We start from the raw sequence: 27,373 nt of genomic DNA on the forward strand, positions 1-27,373 counted from the left end.
TGACATGGGACTCGATCCTAGTTCTCCAGGATCACACCCTGGGCCAAAGGCGGTGCTAAAACGCTGAGCCACCCAGACTGCCCTAGTGATGGAAGTTTTTGATTTTGGAAATTGTTATCATCACTTTTATTCTATATGTATTAGAGATTCTAAATAGCACAAAAGAAAAAAAAATGTATAACATATAAATAGAAAACACGAAAAGTTGCATCACATTACAATTTTTTAAAAATGTAAATGAATGGATTTATTAATGGTTTTTAGGATCAATCCTGTCTGGATGTCAATTTTTCCAAAACTAATGTATATATATTCAATATACTCCAAGTTGAGTATTTCAGCTGAATAATCTGTGGAAAATGACAAGCTACTTTAAAAATTTATATGAAAACACAAATCGGCAACCTTATAGAAGGGAAACTGAGCTGGAAAATTATTGCACCAGGTACTTATTATAAAGTTACAGTAATTAGTACTATATGGTATTGGCATAAGATGCACAAGTAGATTAACAGAACAAAGTAGAAAGCCTGAAAACAGACCCACACATTTATAAACACTTGTTTTGTGATAAAGACAGTATTTGTAGAGCTGCAGGAAGCAGTATTTTTATTAAGTGAGTCAACTGATTTGGAAAACTTTTGAAGAAAAATTACACTTAAACATTATTTCACCCCAAACACAAAAATAAATTCCAGGAGATTATTGATCTAAATGTGAGAAACAGAACATGAAGGTTTGTAGTATTATCTTTATGACTTTGAGGTAGGAAAAGATTTCTTAAACAAAACACAAAAACACCAAATATGGGAAAGGAAAGGAAAAGTATGATTGAAATTAGTAACTCTGGTCATCAATAGATACCATTAAGCGAGTGAAAGGGCAAGCCAGAATGGGATAAAATATGTGCAGAAGATCTGTTTATGAAATATATAAAGAACTCTTTACAAATCAATTTGAGAAAACATGGGCAACTCAATAAAAAAAGACTTGAAAAGATACTTCACATAGGAGAATATCAGTGTCCAATAAATGTAAGCAAAGGGGTTCATTCAATCTTATTGATCAAAGAATATGCAAATTAATTCATAATTAGATATCACTTTATACCTACCAGAATGGTTAAAATATAAAAGACTTGACCAAGTGTTGGCAAGAATGTAGAGTAACTGGAATTTTCATATCCTGCTGCTGAAGTATAAATTGATAACAACATTTAAAAAAACTGTTTACAAGTAAAGTTGAGCAATGACCTGCAACTTAACTCCCAAAATAGAAATTTACACATATGTATACTAAAAGTACAATAACGTTCACAGGAAAATTATTTATGGTAGCCAAAAACTGGAAAAAATGCAAACTTTTAACAAAAAAATTCTGCTATATTTCTAAATGAACTAGTACATATTAATGAAAATGAACAACCTACTGCTATACACAATAACGGACAAATCTTACAAATACAATGCCAAATGGAGGGAAGGAGATGCAAAAGAGTACACATGGAATGTGTTATGGACTGAATGTTTGTGTTCCCCCCAAATCATGTTGAAATCCTAACCCCCAATGTGATGATATTAGGAGGTAGGGCCTTTGGAAGATGATTAGGTCATGAGGGTGGAGCCCTCATGAATGGGATTAGTGCCCTTATAAAAGAGACCCCAGAGAGCTCTCTCACCTCTTCTGCCATGTGAGGACACAGCGAGAAGACTGCTGTCTATGAATTAGGAAGAGTGCCCTCACCAGACACCGAATCTGCCGGCGTCTTGATCTTGGACTTCCCAGTCTTCAGAACTGTGAGAAATAAATGTTTGTTGTTTAAGCCACCCAGTCTATTATATTTTTGTTCTAGCAGCCTGAATGGACTAAAACAGGAGATTCCATTTAGAAACTTCAAACAGCAGGTAAAACTAATCTATGATGTTAGAAGTTAGGATATTTTTATCTTTGTTGAAGGAAAGGAAGGTAGAAACCAGGAAGAAGAATGAGGGAGGCTTCTGGACAATGGCAATGTTCTACATATCTTCTTGATCTTGGCAACAGTTAACTTGGTTCACCTTGTGACAATTCACTGAGCTGTATATTTTTATATTTTATGTCCTCTTCTGTATTTTACTTAAGTAAAAGAGATTTTTAAAAGTTTATTTACCTGTTTTTTCTGTGTTTTGTTTCTGTTTTCCAGCCAATCATCCATTTGTTCCTCAATTTCTTCTATAGAAGTTCCATGATCATAAGATTGAATATATGCACTTTCTAAAGGCGTATATACAGGAAATTCAGGTTTTGGTTTTTTTACTTTAACTTTCTTCTGTTCTAAAAAAATGTTTAAGAGAATTATTGGGATTTCTTAAGAATAAAAAAAGAATTTTTAACATTTTATTCATACACTGTATCTAGAAAAAACATAAATATTGTTCTTTCATCAAAACAGAATTTTTTTTTATATAAGTATTTTTTTTTAATTTATTTATTCAGAGAGAGAGAGAGGCAGAGACACAGGCAGAGGGAGAAGCAGGCTCCATGCAGGGAGCCCGACGTGGGACTTGATCCTGGGTCTCCAGGATCAGACCCCGGGCTGCAGGCGGCGCTAAACCGCTGCGCCACCGGGGGTGCCCCAGAACAGAATTATATACAATGGGATATAACTCAGTCATAAAATGGAATGAAATCTTGCCACTTGCAACAATATGGATGGACCTCAAGGGCATCATGCTACGTGAAATAAGTCAGAGAAAGACAAATATGTGATCTCTCTCATATGGGGAACCTTAACAAAGCCAAACAAAAACCAAACACCCCTCTCCCCCAAAACCCAGCTTATAGATACAGAGAACAGATTGGTGGTTGTTAGAGGCAGGTGTGGGAGTGAAGAAGTGGGTGAGGACATTACAAAAAATTACAATTGTTTTGCTATAAATAGCTAGGTGTTTTATTGTGCATTAGCTACTGCATTGTTTTTAAATGAAACTCACAGATACTCACAATGAGATGATGATCACAATATAACCACTCTATCAGTTTGTATATATCTTTAGTTTTCAAAGTACTTTTTATGAAACATTTCTTACATGAAAAGAACTCAGTCATAATAGTGACATAATATTGGGTAAGTAACTTAACCCTTAGAACAAATGTCTATTTTCTCATTTGTAAAAGGCAGCTAAATCTAATCTTATAAAATTGATGTGCAGAAAACTATAAACCTTAATATACTACTTGGTGCAAAAGTGGCTCCTGATAAATAGTATATACATTCATCTTTTCAATATTTTAACAAGTGCAAAATGTAATCTGATGGCATCGGGGGTAGTTATCAATAGATGGCTATCAAATGGCCCCTTCATTAAATCTGTTTTGATTACAGGGTCAGTATTAAGAAGCTACTCCATTCTTAATTGCTATAGTCAAATTCCATACAGTCAAATTTCTTATAACCATATTTCACCATTGTGTGTGCATGTGTGTTCACATATTCTATAATGCTGATGTAGTAAAATTAATACAATATTGTCATAGGAATAATTTCTAGAACAAAGAATCCATAAACATTTCAATTCAATGGGAAAAGGATTTAATAAATTATGCTGGCACAACTGAATATACATTTGAAAGAAAACTGGACATAATCTTACACAATACACAAAAATAAATCCCCGTTGGATAAGAGCCTTGAGGGGGAACCTGGGTGGCTCAGTCGGTTAAGCATCTGCCTTAGGCTCAGGTCATGATCCCAGCGTTCTGGGATCAAGCCCCATGTTGGGCTCCCTGCTCAGTGGGGAGCCTGCTTCTTCCTCTCTCTCTGTCCCTCCTCTTGCTTGTAGTTTTTTTTTTCTCTCTCTTAAATAAATAAAATCTTAAAAAGAAACCCTTGACTTAAAAAACCCAAACAATAAACATCTTGTGAAAAAAATCTAAAATACTCCTTGTATTATTTAAAGGATAAGGAAATCTTAACTGAGACTGAAACACAGATGCTATAAAAGATAAAGGAGAGAATAAACAAATCATGAGAGAATTAATATATTTGAAAAGGATATTTACAATTTAGAATACAAACAGAAGACTGATAATACAAAACATTTAAAGAGATGTTAAACACCCCCCCCCCCCAAAAAATGGGCAAAGTTCACAAAAGAACAAATCCAAGTGGCCAGGAAACAAGATACACCCTCTAAAGTTTAAAGAAATTGGGATGCCTGGGGGGCTCAGCAGTTGAGCGTCTGTCTGCTTTTGGCTCAGAGTGTGATCTTGGGGTCTCAGGATAGAGTCCCGCATTGGGCTCCCTTCGTGGAGCCTGCTTCTCCTTCTGCCTGTGTCTCTGCCTCTCTCTCTCTGTCTCTCGTGAATAAATAAAATCTTTAAAAAAAAAAGCTTAGAGAAATGCAAACTGAAGTAATAACATGATATGATTTTATATTATATGAGCAGAAATCTAAAAATCTAATAAAAGATACTGTTGGTAGGGAAAGGGCCATCTCTACATTGGTGGTAGAAATGTGAACTATTACATTACAGCCTTTTGGGAAGTGATCTAAGAGAACTTATTAAAATTCAAAAAAAAAAATCTCTCCAGCAATTCCCCCAGAAATAAAAGCATAGAGACAATGAAGCAAAAGAGATGGGGGTCGCCTGGATGGCTCCCTCAGTTAAGAGTCTATATTCAGCTCAGGTCATGATCTCTAGGGATGGAGTCCTGTACTGGGCTTCCTGCTCAATGGGATGTCTGCTTCTTCCTCTCCTTTTGTCCCTTCCCCTACCTCATGCTCCCTCCCCCCTCTAATAAAGCTTTTTAAAAAAAGAGAAGGAACATCTCAGTAAAAAATAAATAATAAAAATGAATGTATATGTATATGAATGTTTTACAAAGTTGTAGATATAAATATAAAACAAAATTTAAACATTATAAAACATAACTCTGAAAATACAATTTTTGAAACCAATAAACAAACCACAGCTTAAAATATTCATTGATTTCTCGCTACTTTAATAATATAGGGCTAAGACTGTAGCATCCAACATTTTGCATTTGACAAAATTTTTCATATATATTAAAAATAAAAACGTGTTTTCAAAACATGTCTAAGTGAAAAAGAAGACCTCTATTTGTTAACTACCCTCATCTTTCCTGCAAATTTCTAGTTTTAATAAACTGCATGTAATTAGTAGGGGCCAGCTATGAATTTTGGTGTTAATAAACATATCCTTATATATAGTTCATCCAAGAAAAACAAATCTAAGATTTTTTTTTTTAGCAGCATGATGAATCTTATAAGGAAAATTTTGAGTTAAATAAAGAATACAGAGTATTTTTGCTAGAAAAGTAATTATTATTGAAATTTGGTAAGTTATGGGCTTCAGGTTAAGATAGATTGATTCTTTTTTTTTTTTTTTTTTTTTTTTAAGATTTTATTTATCCATGAGAGAGAGAGAGAGAGAGAGAAACATAGGCAGAGAGAGAAGCAGGCTCCAGGGAGCCTGATGTGGGACTCAATCCTAGGACTCTAAGACTCCTGGGCCGAAGGCAGGGGCTCAACCACTGAGTCACCCAGGTGTCCCAAGATAGGTTGATTCTTAATGACAAGCCTGACCAAGGCTAGAAACAAAAACTGACCAACCAAACAACAAAATCCAAAATAAATTTAAAAAGGGAAGTAAAACAAACCCATAACACATTAAGTGTCTAGTGACTGAAGAGAGAAATGGTTTCCTTTCAAAAGAAAAATTTATTCAACATGATTGTCAAAGGAATAAGAAATGAGCCAAATATCATCCTAAGGGAGTCCTTCCATTTGATGCTTTCATTCAACAAAACAACACAGAGTTCGGGTAGAGGAACAAAAACCAAAAAAACAAAAAACTCTGGCATAAGTAGCCTGCCTTTTCATATACTTGGAAACTGACACTAAACAATTCAACTAATGAGTTAGCTACTTAGATCAAATACTTCCTGTCACACATTGCAAAAGTGTTTATTATGCTAAGACACATTTGCTGAATAGTAATTTGGGCTCTTTGATCATGAACCTGCAGATATTCTTCAGGTCTTGATTAACACTTGTACCTCTATGGTTTTGAAAACAGTGGAGAAGAGTTTAAACTGAGCAAAGTTATAACATCTTAACTTATTACCTTCTTTTTCTAGCAGACACAGAGAATTTCTCTTTGGAAATGCTCAGACAATAGTGCAACAGATATTAATGAAATGGAACTTGGAAGAGGAAAAGGAAGGAAGTTTTTAAATCAGTTTTGAGCACTATACTTAAAATATGGAACTGAAAAACTAGATTATATCAGAAAAGTTATCAGAATGGTAAGGAGTTTTGAAATCATGTCATTAATATGAATACTGGTAGAAAAGTGAGAAAACAAGTCAGAAAAACTAGATTCTGTATCTTTTGTCACTTGCCAATACATTAGTATTTACTTCACATGATTTATCGCTAAGTCTCCACCTATAAAATGAAATATCTGCTCTACCTAACTCACAGTACAGGTGCAGAAATTAAATCTTGACTTATACAGGAATGTGCTCTAGATATTTTTTTTAAAGATTTTATCTATTTATTCATGAGACACACACACACACACACAGAGAGAGAGAGAGAGAGAGAGAGAGAGAGAGAGAGAGAGAGGCAGAGACACAGGCAGAGGGAGAAGCAGGCTCCGTGCAGGGAGCCCTACGTGGGACTCAATCCCGGGTCCCCAGGATCACACCCTGGGTCAAAGGTAGCGCTAAACTGCTGAGCCACCTGGGCAGCCCAATGTGCTCTAAATATTAAGGAGAGAGGGAACTATGTGCTAAACTAAGCTCTTGATAAAACTCCCTTCACTTCCACCTGCTTCTTCCAGTGTAGCTCCCATTCCTTTGACCTACTGGGGTCCTAAACCTTGGAGTCATCAACTCCCCTTTCTCCCTTACATCCTGTAAGAAATCTAGTAGGAAATCTTGTCGCTAATTTCGAAATACATTAAGAATTCAATTTCTTCACTTTTATCACCCTGATCCAAGCTATCACCACCTCTTGTCTGGATTACTAAAACAGCTCCCAACTGGTTGGTCTCCTTGTTTCAAGTCCTTGTTTCAGTGTGTTCTCAGCCTCACAGTCAGACTTCTTAGAACATGTATCAAATCATGTCACTCCTCTGCTCCATCTTCCTAGGACTTCCCATGTCAGACTAAAAGTCAAGTTCTTACAGTATAAGGCTCTCAGTGATTTATGCCTCCTATCCCCACCCCATTCATCATTTCTCTAACCTTATTTTAATACTCTCCAGACTCCTAACTATTCCTCAAGAACATAAAACTTTCATCCATTGCCTCTACTTGAGGCAATCCATTGCCTCATCTCCCTTGAGGGCTTTGCTCAAATGTCTCTTTATTACTGAGTCCTTCATTGTCCACCTTATTTAAATTGCAACAGGCCTGCCACATCCATATATACATACATATATGTACGCCCCATCATTCTTCCTTGTTACTTTTTATTTCAGTATTGGTCATTTCCTTGTTACTTTTTATTTCAGTATTGGTCATTTATCATTACTTATCTTGTTGATTCTTTCTATGTGGGTTAAAACCACTAAAATTTTATACCCCCTTCCACATTTTATGTAGATTATGTCATATTTTATATCTTTTTATTTGTGTATCCCTTGATTAGTTTTTGTAGATATAGTTGATTTTACTACTTTTGCATTTTAATGTCCACAATGGTAAAGAGACCAATCCCCTACAATGTCAGCAGAGGCGAGGTGGGGAGCTGTAAGTAGGCATTCTTGCCTATCCCAGCAAAGGGATATCAGCTGAGTGTCATCAGTCTAGCAAGCGAGAACACCCATACCTGCCCAACCCTAACAAGATCCACAAGCACCCTTTCTTTCGGCTATAAAACAGGACATGGACGTCCACCCCTACCTGAGGGCAGCAACTCTCCCCTTTCTCAACTCAACTACAGCACTGTCAGAAAACATCACTTAAATAAGATTCAGAGTATAATACTCCAAAAGTCCAAGGTTTTTTTTTTTTTTTAAGATTTTTATTTATTTGAGAGAGAAAGAGTGTGAACATGAGCAGGGGGAGGGGCAGAGGGAGACGGAGAAGGCTCCTGCTCAGCAGGGAGCCTGAGTAAGACTCTGGGCTCCATCCCAGGGCCCTGTGATCATGAAGTGACCAGAAGGCAGACACTTAACTGACTGAATCACCCAGGCGCCCCCTAATGTCCAAGTTTAAATTTAAAAAAAAATCCCTCATCATACCAAGAACCAAGAGTATCTCAATTTGAATGAAAAAGATAATTAATAAGATGAAAGGGAGATCCAAAGTATCTGATAGACTTTTAGAGCAGCCATACAAAAATAGTTTGATAAGTAATAATGGGCATTCTCAAAACAAATGAAGAAATAAAAAGTCGGGATCCCTGGGTGGCGCAGCAGTTTAGCGCCTGCCTTTGGCCCAGGGCGCAATCCTGGAGACCCGGGATCGAATCCCACGTTGGGCTCCCGGTGCATGGAGCCTGCTTCTCCCTCTGCCTGTGTCTCTGCCTCTCTCTCTCTCTCTCTCTCTCTGTGTGACTATCATAAATAAATACAAAAAAAAAAAAAAAATTAAAAAAAAAAAGAAATAAAAAGTCAATAGCAAAGACACAGAAGACATACCAAAATACTAATGGAAATATCAGAACCAAAAATGTGCCATATAAAATTAAAAATTTAATGATTGAGAACTCAAAAGAAAAATGGAATAGAGAAAGTAGTTAACTTGGAGACAGAATGAAAGAAATTGCCAAATCTGAAAAACAGAGAAAATAAATTTAAAAAATTAAAAAAAAAAAAAGAGCGTTGGAAACTTTAGGAACTATAACAACACTCCATTACACAACAGCAGAATACACATTCTCTTCAAATGCCATGAGATATATGGTAAGCTAGACCATAAAATACACCTCAACAGATTTAAATGAATTGAGATAATAAAGAATGAGTTTTCTGACAAAATAAAATCAAATAAAAAATCAATAACAGAAAGATAACAGGAAAATCCCCAAATACTTGGAAACTAAACAGCATACTTAAATAATTCAGGAATCAAATACTGAACTGAATCAATGAAAATATGATGCATCAAAATATGTTGGACACAGCCAAAACAGTGCTGAGAGAGGAATTTAAAGCACTAAAAACTTACATTAGAAAAGATGAAAAGCCTCAAGACCATAATCCACATCAAAAACAAAACAAGCTCAAGAAAGCAGAAGGAAAATGGTAAGAGCAGAAATAAATGAAATAGAAAACAAAAAGCAATAGATAAAAAATCAGTGAAACAAAGAACTAGTTCTTTGAAAAGATCAATAAAATTGACAAACACCTGGCAAAACTGACAAAAAAAGAGAAATTACCAGTTTAGCACCAAAACAGGAGAAATCACTACAAGACATACAGACGTTGCAAGGATAAATTAGTATGAGAAACAACTATACACACATAAATTTGACAATTTATTATTTTTTTTAAGATTTTATTTATTTATTCATGAGAGACACACACAGAGAGACAGGCAGAGACACAGGCAGAGGGAGAAGCAGGCTCCATGCAGGGAGCCCGATGTGGGACTCGGTCCCGGGTCTCCAGGATCACGCCCTGGGCTGAAGGCAGCACTAAACCGCTGAGCCACTTGGCCTGCCCAAATTTGACAATTTAGATGGAATTGATCAATTGCTTGAAAAAATACAAACTATCTCAACTCACTCTTAAAACAGATATGTAAAATAGGTATTGAATAGCCCTGTAATTACAAAGGAAATTTACTTTGTAATTTAAAACTCCTAAAATAGAAATATCCCATCTTAAATAGTCCCACCAGAGAATTCTACCAAATTAACACCAACAGTCTCTTTCAGAAAACAGTAGAATGCTTCCCAATTCCTTATGTGATGTTACTTTGATACCAAAATCAAAGAAAGACAGTACAAAAAGAGAAAACTATAGACCAATTTCTCTCATATAGGTGCAAAAATCTTTAGTAAAATATCAGTAAATAGAATTTAGCAATATATAAAAATAATTATATACTATGGCTACATGGTACTTACTGCAGGGATGCAATTCTAGTTCAATATTCAAAATTCAATCAATATAGTCCGCCAAATTAACAAGCAAAGAAATATCACATGATCATATTAATGGAAACAAAAAAATTAACAAAATTCAGTATCTAACAAGACATGCACAGGATTGGTATGCTAAAAACTGTAAAGCACTGAAGAAAGAGACCAAGAAGATATATATGGATGAAGAGACAGTGTTCATAGATTAAAGGACTCCAGATAGTAAATATCAATTCTCTACAAATTGATATACTAGTTTGACATATCAATTCTCTACAAATTGATATACAAGTTTGACATAATAATTCTTATCAAAATTTCAGCAACACTGTAGATATATACAAGATTATTCTAAAATTTACATATAAATGCAAAGGAACTAGGATAACTAAAACATTTTGAAAAAGAACAGGAATGTGAGAAGAATCACTCTATGTGATTTTTTAAAAAAGATTTTATTTATTTATTCATGAGAGACACACAGAGAGAGGCAGAGACATAGGCAGAGGGAGAAGCAGGCTCCATGCAGGAAGCCCGATGTGGGACTTGATCCTGGAATCCAGGGATCATGCCCTGAGCCAAAGGCAGATGCTCAACTGATGAGCCACCCAGGCGTCCTGGATTTTACTGTAGAGCCACAATAATCAAGACTGTCACAGTGGCAAAAGGAGAGAGATGTAGATGAATAGAACAGAATAGAAAATTTAGAACCCTATGCAATAAGGCCAACTGATTTTTGACAAAAGACGCAGACGCAATTTACTTTTTGAATAGTTTAAAAAATATAGTGTTAGAAAAACCGGCTATACATCCATAGGCAAAAAAAAACCCCTTTAACCTAAACCTCCTTATAGAAAATTAACTCAAAATGGATCATAGATTTAAATGTAAAACAAAACTATAAAACTTTTACAAGAAAATATGGGAGAAATTATTTAGAATATGGCTTGGTGAAGAGTTTTTTAAAATAACATAAAAAGCCTGATTAAAAAAATAGCAACAACAACAACAAAAAATAGCAACAATAAATTGGACTTCATAATTAAAAGCTTTTGCTTTGTGAATATTAAGAAGACGAAAAGCGACAAATTGGAAGAAAACATCTGTAAGTCACATATCTGAAAAAGGAATCATATCTAGGTTATATAAAGGACTCTCAAACTTAACAGTAAAAAAAAAAAAAATCCAATTTGAAAATAAGCCAAAGGCATAAAGAGTTTACTGTAGAGGACATGCAGATGGCAAATAAGCAGATGAATGTTTCACCATCACTGGCCATTAAGGATATGCAAATTAAAGTCATGATGAGATATCTCTACCAATGTATTAGAACATCTAAAATAAAAAAACAGTGAGAATCCCAAGTGCTGGTAAAAGGTAGAGAGACTAGATATCTCATATGTTGCTATTAGGAATGGAAAGTTAAAAAAAAAAAATTAAAAAAAAAAAAAAAGGAATGGAAAGTTACATAGGTACTCTGGAAAAAAATCAAATAGTTTCTTAAAACTTTAACCATAAAGCTATCCTATGACCCAGCAATTGTACATTTATCCCAAATAAATAAAAACCAGGTTTACAAAAAAACTTACACCTGATTATTTACAGCAGTCTTATTTGTAAGAGTCAAAAACTGTAAACAAACAAAATGTCCTACAATTGGTGCATGGTTAAACAGATTATGGTACAATCATACACAGAATAAATAAGAATGAACTACTGATAAATGGAATAACTTGAATGGATCTCAAGAGCATTATGCTGAGTGAAAAGAGCCAATATCAAAAGGTCAAATATTTTTAAAAAGGTCAAACACTGATTCTCAAAATCCTATTCTCTAAATCATATAGTCAAAATGACAAAGTTAGAGAGATGAAAAATAGATTAGTAGTTGCCAGACATTAGGGATAATGGGGGGAATGGGAAGATATGGGTGTGATCATAAAGGAGTGGTGGCTGATTGAGATGGTGGTTACATAAAAACACACTTGAGTGATAAAATGGTAGAGAATTATATACACACTTTGTATCAGTGTCAAGTCCCTGGTATTCAGGAGCGTACGTGGGACCTTCTCTATATTATTTTTGCAACTTCCTATGAATCTATAATTATTTCAAAGTAAAAAGTTAAATAAACAATAATTCAACAAATATTGATGGGAAAACTAGATATCCAAGTGCAAAATAATTAAGTTGGCCCTTACCCACTAAGAAATGAAGTCCAAAGGGATCAAAGACCTAATGTAAGACCTTGAACTATAAAACTCTTCTTTGAAGAAAATACAGGGCAAAAGCTATATGACACTGGATTTGGCAATGATTTCTTTGATATGACAACAAAGACATAGACAGCAAAAGAGAAAACAAATTAGACTTCATAAAAATTAAATTCTGTGCATCAAAAGACAATGTCAACTGAGTAAAAAGGCAACCCACAAAGTGGGAGAAAATATTTGCAAATCACATATCTGATAAGTGATAATATCCAGAATACATAGAGAACTCCTAATTAACAACAAAAAATAATCCAATTCAAAACTGAGTACAGGACTTGAACAGACATTTCTCCAAAGAAACACCCATCAGGATGGCTACAATAAAAAAACTCAGAAAATCAGTGTTGGCAAAGATGTGGAAAAACTGGAACCATTGTGTACTGTTGGTGAATATAAAATGGTACAGCTTTTACAGAAAACAGTATGTTGGTTCCTTAAAAAACTAAAAATAGAATTGGGGTCCTGGGTGGCTCAGTCGGTTAAGTATCTGACTCTTGATCTCAGCTCAGGTCTTCACCTCAGGGTTGTGAGTTCGAGCCTCAGGTTGGGCTCCACATTGGGTGTGGAGCCTACTTTAAAAAATATTAAAAATAGAATTATAGTATGATCCAGCAATTCCACTTCTGGGTATGTATCAAAAGAACTAAACCAGGGACTCAAAGAGTTATTTGTATGGCAGAATTATTCATAATAGCTAAAAGGTTTAGCTATATAATATGATTCAGAAGTTAAGGTAGAATTTCTATTTGGTCATGTTTGCAAATGTACTGGAGCTAGTGACTGGTATATGCTTTTTCATAAGTGATCTCAGACAGTATTCTCCATCCATGAGCACATTATATTACGACAGCATAAATGATCTAACCTAAACTGGGGCTACCTCTGCCCTATCTCCCTTGTCCTCTTCACTATCAACCTCTGAATCAACTTAAGATCTCCTTTCTTCATAAAACCGAGTTTTCCAAAAATGAGTCTTCCTTTACCCTAGGGAAAGTGAATGTTTTCCCATCCTGCCACCCCAAAAAAGGCATACTCCGTCCTCCACCCACATACTTTTCTCTTGGCACTCTCCTACTTAGGTCCATCACTGGGGTATGCAACAGGGACCATGAAACAAGAAGAAAAATATAAAAATATAAAAAAATTTGTCTGGAACTATTATTCTGCAGATAAAAAAAGAAGAACTTGACAATAAAGGTCTGATTAACTTGCTTTTGTTTCTGTTTTAAATCATAAAGGTACAGAGAAAAAGATAAGGAAAATACTAAATTTTACTTCTTCCTCCAATTTTTTCTATTCAAAATTTCACCTTTACAATCAATTTTTTTCTTTCTTTTTTTTTAAAGATTTTATTTATTTGATTTGAGACACAGAGCACGAGCATGTGCACACAAGTGGCGGGGAGGGGCAGAGAGGGAGAAGTAGACTCTTCACTGAGCAGGGAGCTGAATGCAGGCTCGATCCAGAACTCTGAGATCATGATCTACGCCAGAGGTAGACGCTTAACTGACAGCCACCAAGACACCCCTACAACCAATTTCTTTATGAAATTACTCATTTTTCCAATTCATGATATGGGCTGTTTCATTATTGTACTTAGAATTCACATCTATTGACTTAGAATAGAAAAAAAATCACATAAGTAAAGAATGTATAATACAGATATAACAATGAAAAAGTCTTATTATAAATATTCAACTTATTTAAACCTAAAACATATAATTGATTCAATTTGTAATAAAGAAATAAGTGCTCAAATTTTCCAGATAGGTACATTTTTTGCATAGACTTCCAGATCAATGATATTTATTTTTAAGAAATCATCCTTTTCCTATTTCCCCCTCTAATATACCATTTTAATAAGACCACCACACCTTACTCAATGTATATTCTGGTATGGCCCTCCGAGGATACTACACAATCTCAGCAGTAGAGCAGATAGACTTGAGGGCAGATTAACAATTAGGTCATGAAAAACAGGCAGCATAAAATAGCTGCTGCTAATCTGCATGAGATGCATTTACTCAATTAAGCGGATGGAAACGTTATTATGAACTCAGTATTCCAATGATGGTCTTTAAAATTAAGAAGGATAGGGGCAAATGAAATACACACTGGGGAATTTGGGGTCTTTATATATTAATTCTAAAGTATACAATACAGAACACTGTAATGAAGTTAACAAAATTAATTAAAAGATTCTTTGCATGTAACCATTAGAGACTACATTAAAAAATACATGACAGTTTCTGACATTATTAATAATGTGATTGTTCTTTAACATTCCTAATGTTGATACCATCACCTTTCCCTAATATACCACTGATATAAAAAATATGAGCATTAGCAGTCTTATTACTCACAGCTGGTATCTTTTTTTTTAATATGCTTTCTCGTATTTATTTTTTCCATTCTGAGTTTCAATAACTAATAAACTAGTGAATTTTCAAACTTCTTAAAGGATTACTACATATTTTTACTGGCAAACAGTTTTTAGATTTTAGATATGTATTTGAAAATATGTTTCTTTACAACATCATTTTATTAGACAATAACAATAAGAATTATTAATCTGTTTGAAAATTTCTATCAAATGCTAAGAACAAAAATCTTCGAGCCATTTTGGGAAAATGATCACAAACTTTAAAAGGAATTTTTATGTTGTGACAAATTAATCTTATACTGTGATAAATATTTTATGCCTAACCCCTACTTTCTAAGTTGTAGTGTACATACTTAACCCATTATTATTACAGAATTCTAATATATATATATATATATATCAAAATTATACAAAATTATACAATATTTATTACAAAAGTTACATAAAAATAATAAACTGTGTTTATAAAAGCAATAAAATATATGTTCACCTTGACTCTACAGGTAAATTTTGGGTTACTCTGATATTTTTCTCTTTTCCTGTAAATGTGACTTCCCCCCTCCTTTTGATTTGTCTTGAAAGGCTTAGAAAAATTTTATCTAACAATTATACTTAAAAACAATTACATAAATAGTACACTTACTGAGTTTCATTTATTGATTGATTTACTCAATATAATTAAAATATCTCAACAATTACTATAAGTTTCTGTTTCAATCTTAGGTTTAATATAACAATAATAATCATTTGCACAACCTTCCTCCCCAACACATACCTTAGTAAGTAATCCTCTATCATCTTAAACTCTTCCCTCTTAATAGAAATCTGCTTTCAACAATGATATAGTTGACTTGATTATTATTATTTACTTATTTGAAAGAGAAAGCTAGCTTGAGCAGGGGGAGGGGGAAAGGGAAAGGTGAAAGGCGGGAGGGAGAGGGAGAAAGGAAGCAGACTCCAAACTAGGACTCTGAGATCATGACCCGAGCTGAAAGCAAGAGCTGGATGCTGAGTGGATTGAGCCACCCAGGCACCCATTAGTATTATTTAGCATTTATAATTGTTGAAGATTTTGAATTAAATTATGCGCTCCTTGAAAGTGTTGTATATAGGATAGGTGCTCGTTAATATTTATGGAATTACACTAATTCAAATAGTCATCCAATATATCCATTTATTATGTGCCAGGACATCATAGTCAATATTGCAGACATAAAGATGAAAAAGAAACAGCCCCTGTTCTAAAGTTACCCAGACACCTGAGGGATTGTAATAGGGTGAAATATGGACCCTAAAAGATGTTCATTCTATTCCCGGAATCTGGCAATATTTTACCTTATACGGCAAAAGGGACTTAGCAAATGTGATTAAGGTTGAGCACCCTGAGACAGGAGATAATTTCAAATTATCCAAGTTTGCCCAATCTAATCCCATGGGTCTTAAAAGTAAGAGAACTTTTCCCAGTTATTGTCAGAGAAAGATGTGACTACAGAAAAAATGTCAGACATCACAATGCTGCCTCTGAAAATGGAGGAAGATCTAAGGTATATGGGGGGGGGGGGGGCGGGCTAGAAGCTGGAAAAAGAATGCTGCCCTGTTTGGTAAACCTTGATTTTAGCCCAGTAAGACTCATGCTCGACTTCTGACTTACACAACAGTGAGATAATATATTTGTGTTTAAGCCACTAAATTTGTGGCCATTTGTGAGAGCAGTGTTAGAAAAGTAATAGTAGACCATCTAGTCCAACATGTTTTTTTGACAGATAGGAAACTAAAATCTTCAAAGTCACACATTTGGGGATCCCTGGGTGGCTCAGCGGTTTAGCGCCTGCCTTTGGCCCAGGGTGCAATCCTGGAGTCCCGGGATCAAGTCCCACGTCAGGCTCCCGGCATGGAGCCTGCTTCTCCCTCCTCCTGTGTCTCTGCCTCTCTCTCTCTCTCTGTCCATCATAAATAAATAAATAAATCTTAAAAAAATAAAAACACCAAAGTCACACATTTGGGTAGTGGCAATGCACTCTTTGAGTTTAGAGAGAACATAATCTTCTTCTCTTGTCTCAAACCATTGTCTGGTGCCAGAGGAAAGGCAGAAAGTGAGGACCTTCTGATGTGAAATTGTTTTCACCATTTTTCTATGTATTAAGTGTGTGGACTGGATGTATGGTATAGTAATACCACCAGTTTGCTTTGGCTAAATTACAGTTGACTCTTAATGCAGGTTTGAACTGTGTGGGTCCACTTAAATGCAGATTATTTTCAATATATACAGTACAGTGCTATAAAAGTATTTTCTGTACTCTATGATTTTCTTAATAACATTTTTCCTCTAGGTTACTTTATTGCAAGAATACAGCATATAATAAGTAAAACATACAAAATATGTATTATTCAACTGTTTGTGTTCTCGGTAAGGTTCCTGGCCAACAGTAGGCTATTAATAGTTCCGTTTTGGGGGAGTCAAAGTTACACATGGATTTTTCTCAGTGTGGGAGGGTTAGTGCTCCTAAACCCTGCATTGTTCAAGGGTCAACTACACTTATATATGCTACAGGAACTGCTTTTACTGCACATCCTCCTCGAGTTGTTTTGTAACACTATGCTTGCTCTGCATATGTGTGCATTTATGGGTGTGAGGTGACCAGTTATTAATTATCTTTGTATTGTCTCCTGTGCCCAGGTTGGTATTATGACATCATACACTTCTTTATTTTTTAATTTCTTTAAAAAGATTTTAGTTATTTATTTGAAAGATGGAGAGACACAGACAGAGAGAGAGAGAGATAAGGAGCAGGAGGAGGGGCAGAGGGAGAAGCAGACTCTCCACTGAGTGGGGAGTCCGACATGGGGCTTGATCCCTGGACCCCAGGATCATGACTGAGCTGAAGACAGATGCTTAACTGACTGAGCCACCCAGGCGACCCAAGAAAGCATAGGAAATTTAATTACTGCTGACTTTAAGGGAGAATTCAAATTTAAATAATCAGTTTTATATGATATTGTTAACACAGTAAGACAATGTTTAAAACTCACTTTGAAGTGTTTCAAGTTCAGCTCTACTCAATGCATCTTCCTTTTTCTTTAATCTTGTTTCTTTGTATTTAGCATAAAACTCCCCAGCATCCTTGAAAAATAAGTTACAAAATACATTAACGTGAAAATCAGTTTGCTTTGACACTATTTTCCACATGACTTCATTTTAAAGCAGTATATTCAATTTAACAAGTAGTCTTCCTTTCGGTTTGTTTTTAAATTTTATGATGAACAGAAAAAACTAAGTACATGTTTCTTTATCATTTTTATCTTTTAGAGTTTATTAAGGTCAGAAACTGCATGTGTGTAAATTTAAGTAAAGTCTTTTCTTTCAGATATGGAAGAGAGGACTCCTCTTCCTGTTTTCTACCGCTGGCTTATTTTCTCAATATTGTACTGTTGCATGGGCAGAGAGCAGAAAAACATATTCGCTGAATTGAATTAAATTATTTTGCACAGTAAATTATATTACTATAACTAACAAGGTACTAACATTATTTTCATATTAGTCCCTTAACTTCAAAAGATTTTCAAAGTTATAATATGCAAATCTGATTATGAAACCTATACAATTATGTAGATACAAGTGAAACTGTCATTCCTCCTTCCACCACATTTAGAGATTAGTTCCTATTACAGAGACTTGAGGACTGAGAACAAACACTTCTGTGTCAAAATAAAGTGGCAAGAGTCTCTAAGAGTGGCACACAGGTAAGACTTTAGCAGATATTGAAAAAAAAAAAAAGACTAGGCCTTCAATAATCACAAACATGGAAATAAACAAGTTGATGCTCTAGGCATATGAAGATTCTGACAATGAGAAAAACAGAATTGGTAATTTCCCACTACCTCGACTCAAACTTCATCCATTATATATAGCAAGATACTTGGAGCTGCTAGATCGCATTGTGCTTTTTTAATGTCTTTGCCTATGCTTTGCTCTCTAACTAGAATATTTTGCCATCATTCTGATGAACTCCTATGCATCCTTGTAAACCCTATTCAAGCATCACCACCTTTGCAAGTTTTTCTGACTTTTCCTGGCAGAGTAATTCTCTACTGTATACTGTAGAGATACAGTATATCTCTTTCTGTATTTAAGCACACTTCTAGGATTGCTTGTATCATGCTATGTTGTCTCCTAGAAAATGAGAAATTTGAGATAGGGGTACTTGTAATGACCAGAGCCCAGTATCTGGTATAAAGCATGTACACAATAGATATTCATTGAACTGAACTAGATCAAAGTATATGAGAAATCTTGTAAAGAAATGAAAGGGCTTGATTATAGATATGGAATAAGAAAAAGAGAAGAATTGAGGATTCCTAGGGGGTAACATTCCAGATTTTAAGATTCCCAGGGCAGATAAATCATAGACACAGTTAAGAGGGTTTTATTTTTTAAGGAAATAAAGGAACCAAATCAATTCTTGGCTCTATCTTGATTCAAATGGAAATGTATGAACACTTAAACCCTAGAATGGAGTTTTCTCTTTTCATCTATGACTGTCCCAGAGTCAGAGCTTTTCTTACAGTCTATATCTCTCGGGGTTATATCAGAACTCTTCCACCCAACAATAAATTAGGTAAACAATAGGTATTTCTAAAATCACTGTATCAATATAATAAAGATGTATCTCTTATTCTCCCCTTCTCACTTTTATATTCCTCCCTCATTTCTATCAGAAGGATTTCAGAAGCCCTAAGTCAGTGAAATAATGGTATCATTTGAAGGGTATTTGACTTATCATTTGATAAGTCATGCATCCAGCATACTTATCCTCCTAGCCCATATATACTTTTGGGTTAAGGATTTATGGCCCCTTATCATTCCCTGTACTGCTAAAACACTCAACCCTGGAATACTATTATTTTCCCTAAGTCATATCAGTCATTTATTCCTTGACATGAATGAATGAATGAGCTTATTAGCTTCTTTTTAGACAGTTTTTAATAGTAGGGAAAAGATAAGGTCAGGAAGGATTTTGGATAAATATAAAGAATAGCTTTCTAATAATTAAAATTACCTTAAAATGAAAGACTGACTTCAGAAGTAATCAAGAAGAGACCAGGTGGCTATTATTTAAGGTACATTCTAAGGGATTGAATAAGAACAGTTGTTTTCAAACTTTTCCCCCTACCATTCTTCATGAGTGGCTAATTCACATCAATATAATTGTCAAGTAGAGAAAATAGTCTCATTTGGAGTCCAGAATAAGCCCCAGTTTACCCACACACAAAAAATTAGAATTTATTATAATCTTCTTATTCATCTTTGTGGACACTGCCTGAAACATAAGAGAAGCTTAATAAATATTCAATGAATGAATGAATGCTTACTTTAATCAATCAGGGCTCTACTTTAATCAATCAGCTAAGTCCCTGCTGAGGGTTAGCTCTGTAATACTGTATAAAAACTATGGGATTTACATGGTTCCAAACAGAAAGAGTTCCTATTCTCCAGGAGCTTGTATTATAATTATTATGGATGGAACATGAGCAAAAGTTTTTACTTTCGAAGCAACTCTCCTAGCACTTAACAAAAATTTTTGAAGGGCTCGAAGCTTCAAAATATCATATAGCAGGGAACTGACTTTACATTGTAGAACTACAGCCAACTTATAGAATTTGCATGTTAGGAGTATTCTTATGTATATAATTGTAGAGCACAGCTCTCGTAAAGAAAGGCACTAAGCAATTATATTTACTTGTGCTTATATACTGAACCACTATCACATATGTTGTACCTTGTTAGGACATATGGAGATTATATGATAAGACAAGCAGTTGCCCTTAAGGCATATGTAGAAATACCTGAATAACCCAAAATTTGGAATGTAACCTATGTGAGAACAGGGATTTTTGTGTTTTATATATGTGTGTGTGTATGTGTGTGTGTGTGTGTGTGTATGTGTATATATATACACACACACTTTTTTTTTCTTCTTTTTTTGGTATTTCCAGGGCCTTGAAGAGAACCTGGTTCATACTAAGCATTCAGTAAATATTTGTTGAATGAATTACTGGAAGAAAGAATGACGCTCACCCAACATTCTGTTTCCCCACATTTCCTTGTCCTCTTGAGATTAGGTGGGGTCATGGGTCTAGTTCTAAATGGGCTGTGGATGGAAATATCATGTGTCATTTCAAACCAAAGCATCAAAAAGTTCATGCAATCCTCCAGCTCTCTACTCATCCATAATGAGTAAGGAGGCCACATGTTCCAGGTGGGTGAAATTGGAAGATGGTAAAGAGGTCAGAGTCCCTGAATGGCTAGTTAGAGCAGAATGCCTTCTTTCCTATCAACCAGTGGTAGGCAAGTGACATGAACCAGAAAAAAAATTTAAGTCACTGGACTTTGAGGATGATCTGTACCTTGCCATAGTCTATCAGTTTATTCTTGTTATAATACCAATAATATGTGGTATGAAGTTAATACAGAGAATATACGATGGGAGGTTTTCAACTGGCCTTATCAGGAAAGGCTTCCTAATGATGATACCATTTATATAAGCCTGAATATGTAATATTACCAAGATTAGTGAGTTATGAGATGGAGGATATCCATATCAAAAGCTTTTCTTTTAACATTATTGACACAATTCATCTAAGTGATAAAATAACATGCTGAGTTGGTGCTATCTGCCATGTTTTGGTTTACTTTTACTTCTCCATATAAACTTCAAAATATTAAACAATCAAAGGAAAACTTAGGAAAGAGGAGAAATGATCTAGAGTGGTACAAGCAGCAAAATGCTACTTGGGAATAAAGAACATGGAAGAGCTCTGAGGACTGGTAACTACAAAAGAGATGAAGGATGCTGCATTTCTTTTTTCTGACAGTTTGATAGTACTTCTCTTTTGTTTGAAGCTTACATATAACCTTTAGCATAGGAAAATGCCATAGACGTTAAGGCCTAAGGGCTATTTTTTTCTACTTCGGCTAAGAAACAAAAAAGACTACAGAAGTCATCTACTCAGGTCCAACTCAATGCAAGACTCCTTCCATAACTTTTATAATAATTACAACCAGCCTAAATACTCTGGTAGGGACTTTTTTTTTTTTTTTAAGATTTTATTTATTTATTCATGAGAGACACAGAGAGAAAGAGAGGCAGAGACATAGGCAGAGACATAAAGGGAGAAGTAGGCTCCTCATAGGGAGCCTGATGCAAGATCTGATCACAATCCCTGGAATCACAACCTGAGCCAAAGGCAGACGCTTTACTGCTGAGCCACCCTGGTATCCCATCTGGTAGGGACTTTAAGATCAGACATCTTATTCATTCAGTATAAAGTAGTTATCTAGCTAGTTATCTCCCTATTGGGAAAATTTATTCTTTCTCAGGTTTTACATTTCTCATATTTTAATATTTATTTTAATTTGCTTTAAGTTTCATTTCTATCATTTAGTAGTTACATCACTTCGAGCAAACAGCCTTATTTAATCTGAGTCTTAATTTAATAAAATATGGAATCAATGAGACTATATATCTCTAATATCCTATCTAACATTTTGTTTTTTAAATTTTTTCTACACCTAGCAATAACTCTACTTTATGTTCTATCCTTGGACCTCTTAATACTTGCATCTTATGCTCCCCTTTTAGAGGGCAGAAGGAATGGAATCTTTGTCTTCTGTTGGGTGGTCGATCCAATTTCTTTTCTTTCTCTGTCCTTCTGCAATAGTAGAGTCTCAGCCTTACAAAAATTCAGATGCACTTTTTCATCTCTTTTCATTTGTTTGTATACTCCCTACATAAAGTATATTTGCCTGCAAAGTTTTTTTTAAAAAAGTTCTTAGAGTACTAAAAAGTAAACTTAGAGTACTAAAAGTAAACTTTTTCGTCCCTTAGAGAATCTGTGTTTAACACTGAGTAGAACAGGCAACTCAGCTTGCTACAATTGCCTCAAAGCCTTTTAGAAGCTTTTTTCCGCTGCTAATTAGCTGTGAATGTTTTGTTTATTTGGTTTCTGACAGAGGCTCAGCAAGCAGAAGCAAAGGGGCTAGAAAGGAAGGGCACTGACTGTACAGAGGCTGACCTCCAGGCTTGTCCACAATTGTAGTTTCCATGGGAGAAGCTTCTTGGGAGGCAGGATGCCTCCACTTACAGATAGTTTTGTAAAATATAATATTCCCTTTACTGTCTCTAACATAGACAGGCAGTCACAAAATAAACTAAGTTATAAGGGTTAAACTGAAAACACACACATAGTACATATTTCAATAATTGCTAATCTCATGGTTATGAATATACTTCAGAACATATATGAGAAATAAAAAAATATCCAAGAAGGGCATTTTGGAAGCCAGAAAATTTTCTTGTGATTATAGACTGAAATTAGCCAACACAAAAGACTACTTTAGTCAGATTCTAAGAGAATCTGAAACTATCATGAGAACCAAAACAAACTGAGATACATTTATCACTAGGGCTAAACTTTTAATGTTAAAATTAAATTCTAGGCTCAAAGTATACAATGCCTCTCTTGATATGGTCCAAGTTTCTTGTCATATTTTAATTCATATTCCATGTCTTCTGTTGATCATTCCATTTGCTTTGCACATTACCTAAACACATTTTCTCATTTTCCCAACTTCTTGCATATGGTCATGCATTTAATTCTTCTCTAATGTTCTCTCATTGCTCTATGCACACATTAACCTTCTTTCTACTCATCAATTTACAAACATTCACCACATTTTTTACTTTGGTTTCTCATTTGACTTTTTACTTTTCTGCATATTGTGGGTACATGAATGATATGAAGTATACATTTTGCTAAATATATACATCTTTCCTTGGATATTTTCCAATCTGGGAAATATTTGATATCAATTTAATATTATCAAATATTTTGTATGTATCAAGTATAAGTTTTTAGTTTTTTGGTCTCATTCTTCTATCAATTCTTATTTCCCATTATCTTTTTCAGAACAAAGGAAAGGAAAAAACCCCAGAGCTGGAGGTAATAAGAACCTTCTTGAAAAGCAAAGGAAGTTATCAAAGATATACCTGTACCTCCACCCAGTCTGATCACAGAACAACTTTGAGTCTTTTTTGTCCATTATGTACTGTAACTTTTCCACTCCTAACATTTTGTAGGTGTCTTTGTCAGATGAGTGTGATAGAAACACTTTGCTATCTAATCAGTAAGCTTTATTCTAACTATCCTTTATAGATCCCCCATATCAGATTTATCTATTAGAGTATAAATTCCTAAATGGGTATATACAGAGTTTCAAGAGCTGGGATATAGGCTTAGGTAACAATAATGTGCTATATGATATCTTCTTCTTTTTTTTTTTTTAATAAAAAAGCAGTTGTATAATGTTTTTCTTAGCTGTCTTTCAGCCTTAACACAGAATGATTGTATGGGAATTACTTATCTATGAAATTATTTTTGCATACTATCTATTACTCAAAGTGGGCACTTCACTGTCAATGATCTATCCATCTTTCAAGACTCAATTCAAGTGGCTCCTCTTTGTAGTTTTCCTTGGTCATTCTAAATAGAGACAATCTTACTTGTCTGATCAACAGAAGTCTTTTGTTTATATTACATATGTGAAGCTTATGCACCATATTATATCACAATTATTTTAATTCATGTATTATAATCTCTACCTTACTATAAGGTCCCAGAAAGCATATTCTTCTCAATGGCTCCAAGAGTGCCTTGTTCTGATACATTTAATAAATTTTTATTGAACTGGCTAACCTGTTTCTCTAAATATGTAGCTCAGAAAAAGTTTTACACATCAAATACTGATGTAACTAGTCTCATTTGCTATGTTTTTGGGAGGGATAAAAAATAATTAAGGTAAATTAATCAGGTAATAAGTTTTCTTAGGGATCTTAGATGCCAAGTAATAAACAGTGAACTTAGGAGCATAAGCTGAATCAGAATTGCCACTTTTCCACCTCCCACTGGATAACCATTTATGTATATGAAGTACAATAAAGGAATTGGGTATTTTGAGGAAGAACAGGAGGAAAGGAGTTGGAGATGAACAGTTGTTGATATGACAAGGACAGAATTTGAGTACAGATTTGGCTAGTGTAAAGGCCATTTGCTGGAAGTCTCTGAATATCCCATTTTTAGTTTGGACCCTCCTTCTTATCCAATAGTTACATACTTACACAGAATACTTGCAGATCAGTTTTAATGAATTTCACGAAATTCAAGAGATTCACACACAGAAGTAAAATCCTCTTAACTGATGTCTGCTTAACTTATTTACTGCATGCTTATGGACACTAGATATCTCAGCTCTTAAAGCTGTGTCGATGATACTTCCTATTGTAATTATAGGATTCAATTTAAATATATATATATAAAAAAGGTGAAAAGTAAGTAGAAAAAGACTTGTTTCTATGAAAACTAAGTAGATGCTTTCGGAAACTCAATAAAGGAGTTGTTAAAAATGCTGTTAACTAGATATAAGTCAGTTATGAAAGAAGGAAGAAATCATAAAAATCTGTAAGGATTATACAGTTACATTGCTTTGTAAGAGTCTAGTTTAACTTTTCTTTAAAGAAATCAAATGGAAGTTTGTCCCTAAAGAAACCAAGATTATAGATGAGGTATATGCAAGAAGAAAAAAGAAACAATGGCCCTAATCACAGAAGAGGTGAATAAATATAAAGTACAAGGCTTAAATGTTTAAGGTCTTATGTATCATTTTTTATACTTAGAGCTAGACTAGTAAGGCTCTTTTTTTGACCACTGTACCAATTATCAACCCAGACTGCTTTAGGTAAGGACAGCTTCTTCTCAATTTCGTAAATAATCTTATTTAAGATCTCACAGAAGTATCACTTCAAAACTTTTATATTGTGGATAAGGCATATGTATTCACATTACACAATTTTATGGATGTTAAATTAATATAAAGGTTATGGTAGACTGAAGGAAAGAAAGCAGACAAAAATCTAATCCAACAGCAACTCCTAAGGACTGCATTGCTAATGTTTTCTATGTTTATCAATCTGCAATAGTTTCACTTTCACAGTTTGTATCAGAGTCTAATATATAAAATTATTTTCTTAGTGAACACTAAGAAAAAAAAGAGCCTTATGTCCTTGAAGCAGAATTAAAATACTAACTATTTGTTTAAAACAAAGGGAAAATTATCTTATTTTTCTTCTCAGAATTTATCATAAAGAAATAATTAGAACAAAATTTAAAAGTTAGATTTACAAAGGTTTTAAAACCTCATGTCTAGCATCTCAAAACTGAAAGCAACAGGTACCACCAAGTAAGTAAAAATTTCAAAATTTAAACTGATCCAACAGTTTAAGAAAGCAAAGTTTTGGGATCCCTCGGTGGCGCAGTGGTTTAGCGCCTGCCTTTGGCCCAGGGCGCGATCCTGGAGACCCGGGATCGAGTCCCATGTCGGGCTCCCGGTGCATGGAGCCTGCTTCTCCCTCTGCCTCTCTCTCTCTCTCTGTGTGACTATCATAAATAAAGAAAAAAAAAAAAGTTTCTAAAGGGACTAAAATTTTTTTGTGAAATTATAATTTCTATAACTTAAAAAAATTTATGGCAAGGCAACACAATGTTAGCTCTAGATGCCACAGGAGATAACTTAAAATAATAACGTATAAATCTAAGCCATCTTATATATTGGTTCTATTTTTGCAAATTACCCTGTATGCTAACCAGGAAATATGTTAATTTTACCAAATCAACATTGTTTCAAATGGATTAGTTTAAAATTACAAAGAAGTGTTTCAACTGACATTTTATGTGATACTCTATTTACTCTGCCTCATGACTATAAATGTATCTACACTCTGGTTTGCCTACTGCAGATTCTGAAGCAAAAAAAAAACCCCAAAAAACAAAAAATACTCTTAAAAAAACACAAGAAAATACATGTTCTAAAATATCTTTTGGTTACATCTTCTCATATACATATTGGCAAGGTAAATATACCTCTCTCTTATTAAGACTTACATACATATAGCATACAAGGATTGTGGGGTTTTATTCAAATAAGATAATATGCTAAACAACTTATAAACAAGAGCCTTTAGATTACCAAAATACCCCAATTTTCTCTATTAACTGTAAACAAAATATATGATTCTATGAGCAATAACTATTATGATGCACTATTTGATGGAAGAATTGGTAAATAATTTCACAAAGGCTAGAAAAAACACACTAGTGATTTTTATTTCATTTTCCTTTCTAATATAAAATTTTTGTTATAAGAGGAAAAAAGAATAAAATGCAGAAGTTGGAGTGATTCATTCCCTTAAATGATTAGGAAGAACAGCTCTGATACATGAAAAGTGGATTTAACTGGGTAGGAATTATCTGGCTCTGTTTTTTCTAAACATTTATTTTATGAAATGAAATACTTCCTTCTCCAAATTACAACTTAAAAGTACCTCAAAATTTATACACCCAAACTATCACATATACTTTAAAATGTTATGTTTATGTGTTGGGAATTTTTTAACCAAGTGCAATAATTGAAACTAGCAAAACAATAATTTAATAAAATGTTTTGGTATACTAGATATTAAAAAAATAAGAGAAATTGCCATAGTAATATGATACAGATCCAC

The 27,373-nt window shown here is 34.3% G+C and overlaps 1 protein-coding gene across 1 annotated transcript in view; it reads right to left on the minus strand.

Annotated features, from left to right (window-relative positions):
• DNAJC1 (DnaJ heat shock protein family (Hsp40) member C1) overlaps positions 1-27,373 on the minus strand; it is a 201,526-nt gene that overhangs the window by 93,534 nt on the left and 80,619 nt on the right. The window contains exons 7-8 of the mRNA XM_026013602.2: positions 17,790-17,880; positions 2,150-2,313 (exon numbers count right to left, since the gene is read on the minus strand). Coding sequence (XP_025869387.1) covers positions 2,150-2,313; positions 17,790-17,880 — 255 coding nt within the window. The remainder of the gene's footprint in view (positions 1-2,149; positions 2,314-17,789; positions 17,881-27,373) is intronic.

This window comes from Vulpes vulpes, chromosome 2, assembly GCF_048418805.1.
Source record: "Vulpes vulpes isolate BD-2025 chromosome 2, VulVul3, whole genome shotgun sequence".
In the NCBI taxonomy this organism is placed as follows: Eukaryota; Metazoa; Chordata; class Mammalia; order Carnivora; family Canidae; genus Vulpes; species Vulpes vulpes.